General features: G+C 44.3%; 2 protein-coding genes across 3 annotated transcripts in view; both read right to left on the minus strand.

Annotated features, from left to right (window-relative positions):
- RHPN2 (rhophilin Rho GTPase binding protein 2) overlaps positions 1–15,069 on the minus strand; it is a 67,328-nt gene that overhangs the window by 41,340 nt on the left and 10,919 nt on the right. For both annotated transcript variants that reach the window (XM_043899077.1, XM_043899076.1), the window contains exon 2: positions 11,566–11,681. In XM_043899077.1, coding sequence (XP_043755012.1) covers positions 11,566–11,681 — 116 coding nt within the window. The remainder of the gene's footprint in view (positions 1–11,565; positions 11,682–15,069) is intronic.
- On the minus strand, positions 4,051–4,420 carry LOC122691965 (60S ribosomal protein L22-like 1). The gene has a single exon (XM_043899078.1). It carries the CDS (start codon positions 4,417–4,419, stop codon positions 4,051–4,053), a length of 369 nt encoding a protein of 122 aa, XP_043755013.1. The 5' UTR covers position 4,420.

Genomic DNA, 15,069 nt, shown 5'->3' on the forward strand with positions numbered 1-15,069 from the left:
TCAGTAAAAGAGCAAAAACTCCAAAACTCCTAGAATGAAATCTTCGTGACGTCTAATTGGACAAAGTATTCTTGTTGTTATTGTTCAGTAGCTCAGTTGTGTCTAACTCTTTGCTACCCCATGGACTGCAGCACACCAGGCTTCCCTATCCTTTACCATCTCCCAGAGCTTGCTCAAACTCATATCCATTGAGTCGGTGATGCCATCCAACTATTTTATCCTCTGCCATCCCCTTCTCCTGCCTTCAATTTTTCCCAGCATCAGGGTTTTTTCTAATGAGTCAGTTCTTTGCATCAGGTGGTCAAAGTATTGGAGTCTTCAGCTTCAGTCCTTCCAATGAATATTCAGGACTAATTTCCTTTAGGATTGACTGGTTTGATCTCCTTGCAGTCCAAAGGACTCTCAAGAGTATTCTCCAACCCCACAGTTCAAAAGCATCAATTCTTCAGTGCTCAGCCTTCTTTATGGTCCAACACTCACATCCACACATGACTACTGGAAAAACCATAACTTTGACTAGACAGACCTGTGTCAGCAAAGTAATATCTCTGCTTTTTAATATACTGTCTAGGTTGGTCATAGCTTTTCTTCCAAGCAGCAAGCATCTTAATTTCATGACTGCAGTCACCATCTGCAGTGACTTTGAAGCCCGAGAAAATAAAGTCTGTCACTGTTTCCATTGTTTCCTCATCTATCTGCCATGAAGTGATAGCAAAGTAGTCTTAGTTACACAACAAAAGCACAAAAATCCATAAAAGAAGAAACATTAATTTGAGTTGTCAAATTTTAAACTTCAGTGTTTCAGAAGATAATACTAAAAAAGAAGAAGAAAAAAGCCACAGACTGGGAGAAAATATTTGCAAATTGTGTATCTGATAAAGAATCTGTATCTAGAAAATATAAAGAGTTCTGTTAATTAAATAATAAAAAGATCACTCAATTTTTTTAATGGGCAAAAGATTTTTTTAATTGAGTTATAACTGACATACAATATTCTATTAGTTTCAAGTGTACAATATAATGATTCAATATCTGAATATCTTCAAAATGATCACCATAATAAATCTACTTGCCATCTGTCATTATACATGGTTATAGAATATTTTCCTAAGATGAGGACTTTTAAGATTTACTCTTTTAGCAACTTTCTTTTCTTTTTCTCTTTTAGCAACTTTCAAACATACAATACAGTATTAATAACTGTTGTCACCATGCTGTACATCACATTCCCATGACTTATTTTGTACCTGGAAATTTGTACTCATTTCATCTATCCTGCAACCCCTACCTCTGGCAACCACCATCTGTTCTCTGTATCTATGAGCTTGGGTTTTAAAATATATATATTTATATATTTATTTGACTGTGCTGGGTCTTAGTTGTGGCCCTCAGGCTCTTCAATCTTTGTTTCTTTGTTGCAGCATGAGGAATCTTCAGTTGCCACATGTGAACTCTCAGTTGCAATATACAGGATCTGGGGGTTTTTGTTTATTTTGTTTTGTTTTGATTCCACATATAAGTGAGATCACATAGTATTTGTCTTTCTCTGACTTGTTTCACTTAGCATAATGCCCTCAATTTCCATCCATGTTGTTGCAAACGGCAAGATTTTATTCCTTTTTATGACTAAATAATATTCTGTGTGTGTGTGCGTGTGTGTGCATGCATGCAGATGCGCGCGCCTGTTCATCACATTTTCTTTATCCAGTCATCCACTGACAGACACTTAGGTTGCTTCCATATCTTGGTTATTATAAATATTGCTGCAATGAACATGGGGTGCTTGTATCTTTTCAAAGTAGCTTTTGTGTTCTTCATAAATACCCAGAAATGGAGTAGGTAGGTCACATAGCAGTTCTAGTCTTAAGTTTTTGAAGAATCTCAATACTGTTTTCCATGGTGGCTATACAACATACAGACCCACCAATGGTGTATAAGTGTTGGGAATATTTTCTTAATTTATCTTGCTGATAGTTCATTATTAGTGTATAGAAATGCAATTGATTTCTGTATATTGATTTTGTATCCTGTAACTTTACTGAATTCATAAAATAGGCAAAAGATTTGAATAGACATTTTACTAAAGAAGTTCTATAAATGACTAAAAAGCACACGAAAAGATGCTCAGTGTCTTTAGTCAATAGGAAAATGCATGTTAAAGACATAATAAGATACCAATACAAAACTATCAGACTGGCTATAATTAAAAAAAAAAAAGACAATAACAAGTATTAGTGAGGCTGTACAGAGAAACTAGATACCTCACTCATTCCTGAATGTTAATGACACAGCCACTGGGGAAACGGTGAGGTAGCTTCAGAAAATGTTAAAACATAACTTACTGTATAACCAAGTAATTGCACTCCTAGGAGTCTATACAAGAGAAATGAAAACACATGTCCAAACCAAGACATGAATGTGACTGTTTATAATAGCATTATTCCTCAGCCAAAAAGTAGAAAACAATCCAGATATGCAACAAGCAAGTGGATAAGCAAAATGTACTATATTCATTTAACAGAACAGTGTGAAGCTGGATGGAGGAACAGACTTGACCCAAGTTCCCAAAGGGGGGCTTTTGCTACCTACTCAAAGATCTTTCAGGTGCTAGCTCATTCTACAGATTCAGAACCACTGCAAAAACAACTGTGACAGTAACCACCAAGTTCTAAGCCAGGTCTTGCTGAATACATTTCCTTGAACCATGCTGGCAAGTCCTCAGTCATGGTTCAGGCCAAGTACTAGAAATGTCCTCCTGTCACACATGAGGACACCTGAGGGTCACCAGCAAGAGCTCCAGCCAGCCAGAAACAGTAACTGACCACCTCCCCATCCTCAGCTGATGAAAACCCGTCTACCTGTCACTGACCTGCTTTGTTCACCACCTGTCCACCTTTCCTCCAGAGAGCAAAGCACTAAACCACTTCCCCTGGAGTCAGACCTCCCCCGGGGACTCTCCACACCCTGCACATATTTGGGTGCATCAGTTTCTCTTCATGGTGTCTTTATACTCCCTTCTCTTTCTCTCTCCCTCTCTCTACCTCCCTTCCCTCAGCTTGTTCTCCATGACCAACCAACAAGCTTACGCCCACTCAAATAGAGCAGTTGTAGGGAATTCTCCGGTGGTCCAGTGGTTAAGACTGTGCTCCCAATACAGGAGACCCAGGTTGATCCCTGGTCGGGGAACTAGATCCCACAAAAGAACCTGCATGCCACAACAAAGATCAAAGATCCAGTGTGCTGCAACTAAAACCCAGCACAGGCAAATAAATATGTATTTTTTAAAAAAGAAAAGAAAGAGCAGTCATGACCTGGCTGCAAATAGGATGGCACTTGCCCTTTCACTGCCCAGTAAGTTTTCGTTCATGCATAGTCTGGACTCCACAGCCAGGCAATGAGATATTGGAAGCTCAGTTGGTGAATATCACTGGTTTGGGAATTTTTTTGGAGAAGGACATGATCACCAGTAAGAAATGAGTTTTGTATCACAGTACACTATACAGATACACATATACCTCCTGCCCCAAAAAACAAGTCTCAGAAACTTCCCGGCACTCCAGTGGTTAAGTGGCTCAGTTGTATTTGACCCTTTGGGATCCCATGGACTGTAGCCTGCCAGGCTCCTCTGTCCCTGGGATTTTTTCAGGCAAGAATACTGGAGTGTGTTGCCATTTCCTTCTCCAGGGGATCTTCCTGACCCAGGAATTGAACCAGGGTTTCCTGCATTGCAGGCAGACTTTTTACTGTCTGAGCCACGGGGGAAGCTGGAAGTAAAGACTCTGTACTTCCACCATAGGGGTGGAGATTCCATCCCTGGTTGGGGAACTAAGATCCCATATGCCATGGCTCTGCCATACATGTGATATTCTCCAATATAGTCTATTCTACTCTCATAACTTTTCTGTTTTGTTAATTATTTATTTTCTGTTGTTATTTGTTAAAAATTCTGTTTTTTATTCACTGATAAGCTAAAGGTCCACTTCAAGATGTTTCTTTTGTATGCTTAATTTGTTTTATTAGCAAGCAAAGCCCTATAAAGGATGGTTTCATCTAGTCTTCAGACTCAGATTCATCTTCATCTTGACTAATCTGGAAGTAACGAAGCTCATAAGTCTCCTTGTCTGATGCAACCACACAAAGCCAATCACGAAGATTGTTCTTTTTAAGGTATTCCTTGGTTAGGCACTTCAAATATCTTTTAGAGAACTGTTTCTCAAAAACGACTATGATTTTATTCTTGAAGCATTCAATGTGAATGACATTCCCAGGATCTCCAGTCTTGCCATTCACTTCAACTTTCTCCCACAATAACTGTTCAAAATATCCAGAATCAAAAATTCCATCTTCTACTGGATGAGTAAGATCCAAATTAAACTTCCAGGTTGACTTCTTAGGCTTCTTATCTTTCTTTGGCACCATCCTGAAGGCTTGCCGTGCCATCACAGCAATTCTCATAACTTTTCAAAAAACAATAAAGTTTGAAACTTTACAATTCTGATTCTCTGACACCAACTGGGTGCCCAATGATTCAATTCAATTCTGTCACCAACTCCCAGAGTTAGCAGAGATCCCAGATTCTGGGCTCAGTGCCACAAGGCTGGCCCACTTGAGGCACCAGTTGCAAGTTGGTGGGGGGTGGGGAGGACACCTGTATTTCTGAACAACCAGCTACAGATCAAAGGTTCCCACAACCCCTTTCTCAGCTTCAACAATTCACTAGACTGGTGCACAAAATTCAGGAGAACCTTTTACTGACATTTACTGTGGGTTTCTTTGTTTGTTTGTTTGGCCACAATGCAAGGCCTATGGGATCTTAGTTCCTTAACCAGGGATCGAACCCCTCAGGGCGTGCAGTGAGCATCCTAACCAGCGGAGCACCAGGGAAGTCCCTACTGTGGGGTTTACGGTACAGAACAGCGCTCAGGGAAGCCAGGTGGAAGAGATCTACAGGCCAAGGAGGGTGCGGAGCCTCCACGCCCTCTCCAGGCAGGCCTCCCTCCCTGACCCTTGGTGTGTTCTCCAACCTGCAAGTTCCCCATCACTTAGCAGTTTAATGGAGGTTTCATTACTTCATTACGTGGGCATAATTGACTAAATCATTGGCCACTGGTGATTAAACTCAGTCTCCAGCCTCTTTCCCAGAAGTCCAGGGGAGAGGCTGAAAGTTCCAACCCGCTCAACGGGCTTGCTCTTTCTGATAAACAGCACCCTCCCTAGCTCCCAAAGGCCCCCAACCCCCATTGGGCGTCATCTCATTAGCATACAAGACACACAAGTAATTCCAAGGGTTTTAGGAGCTCTGGGCCAGGAACCAGGCACAAAAACCAAACACTTTTTTTTTTATTATACCACAGCAACCCACTGAATTGATTTCATTACACACCATGGGTCACAACTTGCCCCTTGTAAAACCTGCACTAGAGAGACGTTACTGAGAGCATGACTGATTCACTAGCTGATAACATCCACGAGGGTGCAAAGGAGGAAATTCTCCCAGTCCTTGGTGTTGGGAACAGCTTCTTCTTAGTAAATTGCCTGATTTTGAATAATGGGTATGAAATGTGTTCCAGATCACATTCCTTTCTTACTGCCTGCTGGAAAACTCAGAGAAAAACATGGCCCATGTCTAACAGAGGATATAAGACCTTGTAGTGGGTACTAGTCTTACTTCCAACTAAATCTCTTTTATTCTTCTTCTGCCTGCCCCCACATCCTCATCGTTCCTGTTAATCTCACACACTATACAAGTGTGTTGTGTGTATGTGTGTGTGCGTGTTAGTCACGCACTACACAACAAAAAGTTGTGTCCAACTCTTTGTAACCTGATGGACTACAGCCCACCAGGCTCCTCTATACATGGAATTATCCAGGCAAGAACACTGGAGTGGGTTGCCATTTCCTTCTCTAGGGGATCAAGTGTGTTAGGGTGCCTCAAATACATTTTATTTGATTTCATTTTTTATTATCTTTTTAAAATTTTTTATTATCTTTATTTTATTTGGTTGTACAGGCTCTTTATTGTAGCATGCAGGCTTTCTCTAGTTGCAGCGCATGGGCTCTAGAGCTCATGGGCTCTCTAGTTGCAACTTGCTTGGGCTTTGTTGCTCGGAGGCATATGGGATCTTAGTTCCCCAACTAGAAATCAAACTCACATCCCCTGTGTTGGAGGGGGGATTCTTAACCACTGGACCACCAGGGAAGTCCCTCAAATACATTTTAGAGTGAGGCAAGACAAACAATTATGATTCCTGGAGGGATAAGACCTCTTTGCCTACTATCTCCCTGTTTTTCTCCTGCAACCTTTTTTCACATGGTAGATGCTTCACAAATTTCAGGTTATGAAAGAACAAAGGGCAGAGTCAAGATTACTCTTCAGAGTCAATGGTGTGTGTGTAGGGGGGTTGCGGAGAGACTGGTTCTTAGCAACAGAATGGGTCCAACTTAAATATGACAATATAGGCCCTAAGACCCCCAACCAAATACCTGAAGAACCTCCAAACATGCTGACGCTTTGCTTTTCCCACCTCTGTATATTGATCTGCCACTTCTTTTCAACTTGGCAACAACTTGAGATATAGGATTTACAGCAAATCAGTGAGCTGCTCTTTGGATGCGGGCCTCTTCATGTAGATCAAGGGTCACTCTGGAAAAAGCTGGTGGCCAGGAGGGGCCCTCAGGGTGCGTTTCCACAATGCTGACCTCAGGGTACTATGCTGACTCAGAAATCAACTCTATAGTGTGTACCATTTCGAATACAGATCATGATTTTTCATGAATTCACTGGTGGAGGGGGGGCTTCTTCCATAAGATGCCACCAGTTTAATATGGTGTGTGTGCCAGCTCCCTTGTGCACCAGCTGGGGGAGGAGCTGGCCCAAATCAGGAATGAAGACCAGAACCTTGGTCCCTTCAACACTGATATTCTGCACCTGGGCTGCCTTTCTGGGTGAAAATGAATCCTTTCCAGGGGTCTTCCTGGAAGAACATGGGGTTTCTCAGCTTTCACATGTGTGTACTCCTCCTCTGGGATGCCTGTTATCTAATAACTGAAGTTACAGCCAAAAGAGTTTCTGAGACCCACCAGGATGAGGCAGAAGGGTGTTTTAGCCCTTTCTTGCCCTGGGTCTACCTTCTGGTCTGGACCACCAAGGAGAAGCCTACTCCTTTGACAGTGAAAGTGTTAGTTATTCAGTCATGTCTGACTCTTTGCAACCCCATAGACTGTAGCTCACCAGGCTCCTCTGTCCATGGAATTCTCCAGGCAAGAAAACTGGAGTAGGTAATCATTCCCTTCTCCAGGGGATCTTCCTGGTCCAGGGATCGAACCTGGGTCTCCCACACTGCAGGTGGATTCTTTACCGTCTGAGCCACCAGGGAAGCCCCAACTCCCTTGGGCTTTTCATAAAGAGCCTACACACACTGAAGAAGGATTAAAAGGTATCCCACTTACTCTCTCTGAGTGATCAACCCACCATGTATGAACGGGGAAAGGAGAGCCACATTCAATGATTTCCTGTGGCTACTGACCACATCCACACATGTCCCTTTTCCACCATGAGACCTTTTCCACCATTAAGATGAGCCATGGGATATATGGCTTCTTTGCCCCAAGTCCAGAATTTCTCTAACATCCCCATGTTTTCTCTTAAAGGTGTACGTGAATTTGCATTCTGACCCACATATGTCCATTTATTTTAGTGTGATATTTTTCTGCCAAGTCTTTTAGTAAAATGTCCCTCTAGGAACAGGCTTGTTGACAGGCAATACAGGCTTGTACCAGCTTCAGAGACTTTGTTGGAGCTGTGTGGCCTTAATCCATCTGACCCCAAGTCCTGCTCTACCAGCGACTCAGGGAGACTGGAGTGAGCACTGCCTGATGCTCCCGTGTGGCCACCCAGCTAAGGCAGCAGATCAGCAGGTCTGGGAGGACACCTGCTACCAGCCTATCTCTCAGGGCGGGAAGGTAGGTGCCCCCAAGGCCTTGGCTCATACATCCCCCTGCCCAGACATCAGTCCCCCTCAGAACTGATAGTGTGAGCAGTCCTGAACCTCACATCACGCTCATACACCAACGTACCCCAGGGCACCCGTGTCCCAGGACTTCATCACCCTCTGGTTCAGAAGTCACAAATTCGAGATCCATGGGACTTGCTTATTTGACTCTCAGGGTATTTTCCTCCCCCTTGAACTAGCTGCCAATATTTTAAAATTCAATTATCAGAAGATTTTAAAAAGTCAGGGGGTGTGGGGGGGAGGGGAGTCAGATCTCTGGCTTTTCGTGGGGAAAAAAAAAAAAAAAGGTAAACTGAAGATCTACTCTAGCACTTGTCCTCCATGTGGGCCGCACTGGAGATGCCCCACCCCTCCCACCCAGAAAGCATATGCTCTGCTCTTCACCACAGTCCCTGCCGCTCCCTAATGCCTCACAGCACTGGTCCCTTCACTCTTTTCCAGGCGCCCCTGGCCCCAAGAAGGGAATCTAAAGCCCAAGATGTTAAATGTCTGCCCTTGTTCAAAGAACCAGTTAGTTAAAATTGAGCTGTGTGACAACTTGGCTTTGAATTTCACAAAGACCATCTGTTATTGAGAAACATCATCACATGGCTACCCCAGCTTTTTCTCAAGGGAGGGAAGGTAGCTAGGAAAAGAGAGGATATTGTCCTTGCTTAGCCTGAAAAGGCACATTTAAAATACCTGATATCTTTCGAATCAAATTCCAGGAAGCTCACAGACTCTTGGCCGATACGGATCAGAGTCGGTCTTCCCCACGGAGATTAAGCATCAGGAAAGCAGGGTCTCGCCTGAATTGCTTGCAGCCTATAAAACCTGGCTCCTCACAGCACCCACCCAGCCTCAAAGCTCCCTTACTGATGCCCATAAGGACTGGGACCCTACCATTTCTGTATTTGGGGGTCAGTTTCCCAAACACAAACTCCCCCAAACGTTCCATCTGCTCTACTTTCATCGGGAGGCTGTAGCAGGGCATTTGGGAACCTGAAAATAGACAGCCAGCCAGGACAGCAGGGCCCACTTTCTGACTACCCTTTGCTGGCAGGGACAGCCCCCTAATTGGCCACCCAGGGACACCCACGGGCCAGAGCTGCACTTGGCTAAACGCCCTATTTGTTTTTGGGAAACGGTTGGTGCCGGTTAAGTCAGATTAATAAATACCTTTAGGGTTTCCTCCGACAACATTCTCCAGAGAGGGGCACTTTGAACTTTTAGGTCACTGCAAGAATCATTAACCACCCGCACCCCACCCCCATCCCTGCCAGCTCAACACCGGACTTGACAACGAGCCTCAGAGAGGCTGTTTGCTGGTGCCATTCACAGAGCAAGACAGACAAAACCGCCCTAGTCCCCGCCTTAGCAACGCCAAGTGCCCTGGCCAAAAAGGGCCTCCCTGACCACCTTCGGTCTCCAAGGCCACGCCACGCTGTGTCAGCCTCTGTCACATTTCTCTTTCATTGGCGCCCTGGAAAACATCACCTCCTGACGTGATCGGATTTGTTTGCTTGGGTATTAAGCTTCCCCCAAGAGAGATTAAGCATCAGGAAAGCAGGGCCTTGTCTGAATTGCTCACAGCCTTATCCCCTCGCATTTCAGGCACTGCCTGCCACTTAGCAGGTGCTCAACAAATCCATTTGTTGGGTGAACAGACAGGCACAGGGTCAGGGCTCCCCACCCGCCCCTCTCAACTGCACTGCTGGCCTGGCAAGGTGTCAACCAAAACCCAAGGCTACAAAACACACCAGCGGGGCCCTCAGCATGTCAAGCTCAGTGCACAGCAGCTCCCCCTAAAATCGGGGGGCTCTCTTGAGCTGCCCTGGCCGATGAGGTCCACTGCACAGTGGACCTGACAACTCCCAGGTCCAGACTTCTCTGGGGACAAGGACACAGTCAGACATTTCGAAAGGTGACGTGTTACAGCATTTTCCCCAGTCTCCTCCAGGAACAATGAGTCATGAAACCAGCAAAGGCACACGCTGTCGTTCCGACCCAGGGGCAGCGGGTCACCTACGCTATTCTTCTGGGCCTCTCACAATTCTCCTGGATAGCTCACAATAAAAATGCATAAACATAATCCATACGCTTTGGAAAAGGACTTTCAAACATTGAAAGTATAATGTGACAAGTAGGAGTCACCTCTACCCTGCCTGGCTCCCAAGAGCCCCTAACAGTGTTTTCTTCATCCCTTAAAATGTATACGCAGGGCACGCTGTCCTGCACTTTTCTTTTCTCCTACTTCATACCTCAGAGATCTTTCCTAAGGAACAGATTGCTTCAGAAATGCATTTAAGGAGGAGGGTGGGATGAAATGGGATATTGGGATTGACCTATATACACTACTGATACTATATATAAAAGAGATAATAACAACCTATTTTATAGGTTATATAACACAGAGAATGCTATGCAATGTTCTGCAGTGACCCAAATGGGAAGGAAACTCCAAAAAGAGGGGATATGTGTATATGTATGATTGATTCACTTTGCCGTACAGCAGAAATTAACACAACATTGTATAGCAATTCAATTGCAATAAAATTGAAAAAAAATTTTTTTTTAAGTTCATGGTAAGAAACCCTCCTCCTCTCTTCACTGAGTGCTCAGGTAAGCGGCCCATAAGGAAGAGCAGACCATACTCCTCAAACATATTTGAGACCACAAGCCTCGTAGCTCTTTTACCAACACCTGGTTTAACATATCTGGCTTTGCCCAGCAGTCTCCAAGCATCCTGGACTCCCTAAGGCCTCCAAGAGTGAACTTGACCCACTGAAAACAGCCATTAGCCATATCCTGCCAGCTTTCCAGGTTCCAGGTCCCAGCAAACACTCCTATCCCTTCCTGGGGCTCTAGGAGGCATCTGTCTCACTAAGCTGGTAGTATACACAGTGCCTGCCTCCTGTACACAGTGCAGAAGGTGGCATGGGGCTGGCAAGAGCTACCCCAGAACTCTGCAGAAGAAAGTCTGCACTCTGTAAACAAGAGGAAGCTGCTAGGTCCTCTAGTATTGCATTGAAGTGGGTGGGGAGGCCATAGTGCTGCCTACAGGTAAAGCTTCACTGAGTTCTATGCTTGAGAAGTTAACTATGTTACCACCAGAGCATAATAATGAGTGTCCCAAGAGCCCCAGGCCTAGGAGGCCCCTCTCATAAGAGAGATGAATGCTGGCAAGAGAAAGGTTCCTATCCCTTCCTTTCTCTCTGCCTCTTCTTTATACACTCAACAAACATTCAGCAAGAAGTGATAGTAGATCAGGCGTAAGAAAACAGATGGGTCCCAAGAAAGTGGGGAAAACAAACAAGAACAGGATAACTGGACCTCCCCCATCATCCTCCCACCCCCACCACACAAACAGGCTGCATAAAATACATGTCTTTAACACAACCAACCTCTAGGTGAGACAGGGCCTGTTCCAGGTGCCAGAAATAAGGAGGAGGCTCAAAGCTAAAATCAAGAGCTGAGAGGAAGTCTGGCAGGTCGGGGACTTTAGGAAATAGATGGTTAGGCCTTAGGAGAGACTGGGCTCCCAGTTGAGGTGGTGGAGCCAGCAGACACTTACTTCAGAAGGTTCTCAGCTCCCGTTCTCATCCGCATGGCTTTCAAGATCTGCTGGTTCAAGGCAGCCCTCTGATTCTGTAGTTTGCTCCGGCCAGTCTGCGCAAGGGGATTGCAACCCTAAGAGAAAGAAGACAAGAGAAGCCCCTTTAAAGGTCAGCCACTCTAAAAATGATGACAAATGTCTAACACAACAGAAAACAACTTTTTAAAATACTCATCTTCTCTGAATATAAAAGTAACATTAACATGTAAAATATATGAAAATGCCAAAAAGTGTAAAAAAGAAAATAAAAGTCATTCACCATAACACAATGTCAAAACAGTCACTGTGAATTGGTTTCTTTCCTACTCAATTTTGTTTTAAGAAGTTAAGATTTTTTTTCTAATATTTATTTGTTTATTTGGCTGTACCAAGTCTTAGTTGTGGCATGTAGGACCTTCGACCTTCATTGCACCACGTGGGACCTTTAGTTGCAGCATGCGAACTCTTAGTTGCAGCATGCAGGATCAAGTTCCCTGACCAGGGATCGAACCCTGGCCCCCTGCATGAGGAGCATGGAATCTTAACCACTGGACCACCAGGAAAGCCCCTGCCCACCTATTTTATATATATATTGTTATTTCCCACATTAGTGGCTGTGTCAGTTCTCCAGACCAGCCACACGACTGGAATTTCACAGGACTCAACATACAGTTGCACTCACCGCTGACATTTATGATAGTGGTTCAATAAGGACACATAGCCAGATCATTGGGAAAAAGAGACAGAGTTGAAAGGAATCCATGGGCAGGCCTCCTTATGTTTTCTCTTCTATGAAGGATCATACAAAGCACACTCCTCCCCCCAGGAACAGCATGTATGCAATGCCATGGCCTCCCTTGGTCTATCAGAAAACTAAGACTCAGGACTTCCCTGGTAGTCCAGCATTTGGGACTCCAGGCTTCTCCTGTAAGGGGCATGGGTTCAGTCCCTGGTTGAGGAACTAGATGTCACATGCCACAACTAAAGGTTCCCCACTAGCCTTAGGCAACCATGAACCTACTTTGTATCTGTACAGACTTGCTTAATCTGGACATTCCATATAATGGAATGTCTGTTGGAATGGGCTTTTTCCACTTAGTTTAAGGTTTCTCCACAGTGCAGCATGTATCAGTACTTCACTTCTTTTTGTCCCTAACACTCCAGTCGATATGCACATTCATCATCCATTCATCAGTTAAAGAACATTGGGGGATGTTTTTCACTGTTGGCTCCTCTGAATAGGGCTGCTTACTTCCGTGTAAGTTTCTCTGTGAATGAATGTCTTCCTTGCTCTTGGCTATAAGAGTGGAACTATTGTGTCATATGGTGGTTGTTGCCCTTCAGTCTCTAAGTCATGCCCGACTCTTTGTGACTCCACGGACTGCGGCACACCAGGCTTCCCTGCCCTTCACTGTCTCCTAGAGTTTGCTCAAAGTCCTGTCCATTGAGTCGGTGATGCTATGGAACAATTTCAGCCTCTGTCACTCCCTTCTCTTATGTTATATGGTTAATTCTCCTATGTCATAGTCATGTAAAATGTAAAAAATTTTTTTACATAGTCATGTAAAAAATAGGTATCCTACCCTCCCAATTTGCATTTGTTATTAGTGAAGGTAAACAATGATTTTTCTTATATTATTGATCAGTTAAATTGTGTTTTTTTTTTTTTTTTTTTGAGAATTGTCTGTGTTCTCTATCCATTATTTCCTGGGGTATTTAGTTTACAATCAATGTTTCACTGCGAAAAGTTCAAGATCAGGAAAAAAGTTTCCCCCTTTTTTTTAAGATCCATGCGCCAAATCCAGCCTCCAGTTGCTCTTTCTTTCTTTCTTGGCCTCACTGTGTAGCATGCAGGATCTTAGCTCCCTGACCAGGGATCCAACCCAGGCCCCCTGTATTGGGAGCACGGAGTCTGAACCTTTGGACCAACAGGAAAGTCCGTAGGTTATAATCAATGTTTCATTGTGAAAAGTTTAATATCAGAAAAAAAAAGTTTCCTTTTTTTTTTTTTGTCTGAGCAGGTTTCGGGCTCATAGTTCCCCATCAGGGATCAAACCTGGGCCACCACAGTGAGAAGCCCCATCCTAACCACTGAACTGCTAAGGAATTCCCCCCTTTTTTGGTAAATTATAGTTGATTTACTATATAGTGTGAGTTTCAGGTGTACACCAAAGTGATTCAAAATGTTTCCTTTTAATCTAATAGTGTTCTTCCCACTCCAGCAGGTATTACTAGAAGCCCAGGGATCTACCTGAAGGTTTCCTTCCTTTCTAAAGCATATCTTTGAGTTCTGCCCACTGACTGGGCTCATACTCACACCCTGGGAGTGGCTGGTGGGCAGTATTTGGTGAGGCGACTGCCCTTTCTCTCTGCGTCACTGCCTTGGTCACTGTCATCACAGCTCTGCACATACCTAGCCTCCCACACCTCTGCCCAAGCCACACCCATGGCCTTGACCACAAGGAGGAAGAAATGGGTTATCTGCAGCCCCAGGCTTCTCAGGGATTCCCATATTAGCCGCCTTTGGACTACTGAATCAGAAAGGAGTTGTTACATGTCTCCTTCCACAAAGATTTCTCTTTCCTCCCATCGCGGCAGGTGGCACAGTGGTAAAGAATCTGCCTGCCAATGCAAGAGATGCCGGTTCAGTTCCTGGGTTGGGAAGATCCCCTGGAGAAGGAAATGGCAACCCATTCCAGTATTCTTGCTTGGGAAATCCCACTGACAGAAGAGCCTAGTGAGCTACAGTCCATGGGGTCGCAAAGAGTTGGACACAACTTAACAACTAAACAACAACAACGCAGCAGGTGGCCACCCCCACCTGTCCCCCATGCAGCTTCCCAAATCCAAATTACACAGATATTCACAATCTGACTTGGAATAGTCTTAAAATTAACATCTTTCACACCATTAAATGATCCTTGATTGAAAATAAAAATCAGAAAATCAGACCTAAGATTAAAATGCCTTTAATATTAACCTAACAATATTTAAGGGCTAAAATAATTGCAGGCCTCTTTCATTTCTACTTCCTAAAATTACTATGAAGGGGTGGCTTGATCTGACTTAAAATTACATGGTTCACCAAAGCTGTGTTCTATTTTACCGAGAAGCTTAATAACTAATTCCTTTACGGACATTCCCAGGGCTGATAAGCAGCCATTCCAGCTCAAGGATAAGAACTTTTTCCTGCTCCCAAACCTCACCCAGCGTCTGGCAGGCCTGGAATGGCTGCGCCCTAACCAGCGCACAGATGTGGGGTCAAGTTTCCAGATAAGACGTAGGAATGCTTAGGATTAGATCTGATTGAGTGACTGGACCCCAAATCACATTACTTCTTAGTGACAGGTAGGAATGCTGGGCCTGCTGGAAACACCAGACACGCCCACAGGGCTATTTGAAAACTACCCAGAGCCCTGAGAGATGAATCTGGGTTGAGACTGTCAGAAAGACACCTTGGAATCACAGAGGCTGCTTGCTGTC

This window comes from Cervus elaphus, chromosome 4 (genome assembly GCF_910594005.1).
Source record: "Cervus elaphus chromosome 4, mCerEla1.1, whole genome shotgun sequence".
NCBI classification, from domain to species: Eukaryota; Metazoa; Chordata; class Mammalia; order Artiodactyla; family Cervidae; genus Cervus; species Cervus elaphus.

Coding starts and splice junctions, on each gene's coding strand:
- LOC122691965 (XM_043899078.1), bottom strand. CDS start 4,419: ATGGTGCCAAAGAAAGATAAGAAGCCTAAGAAGTCAACCTGGAAGTTT.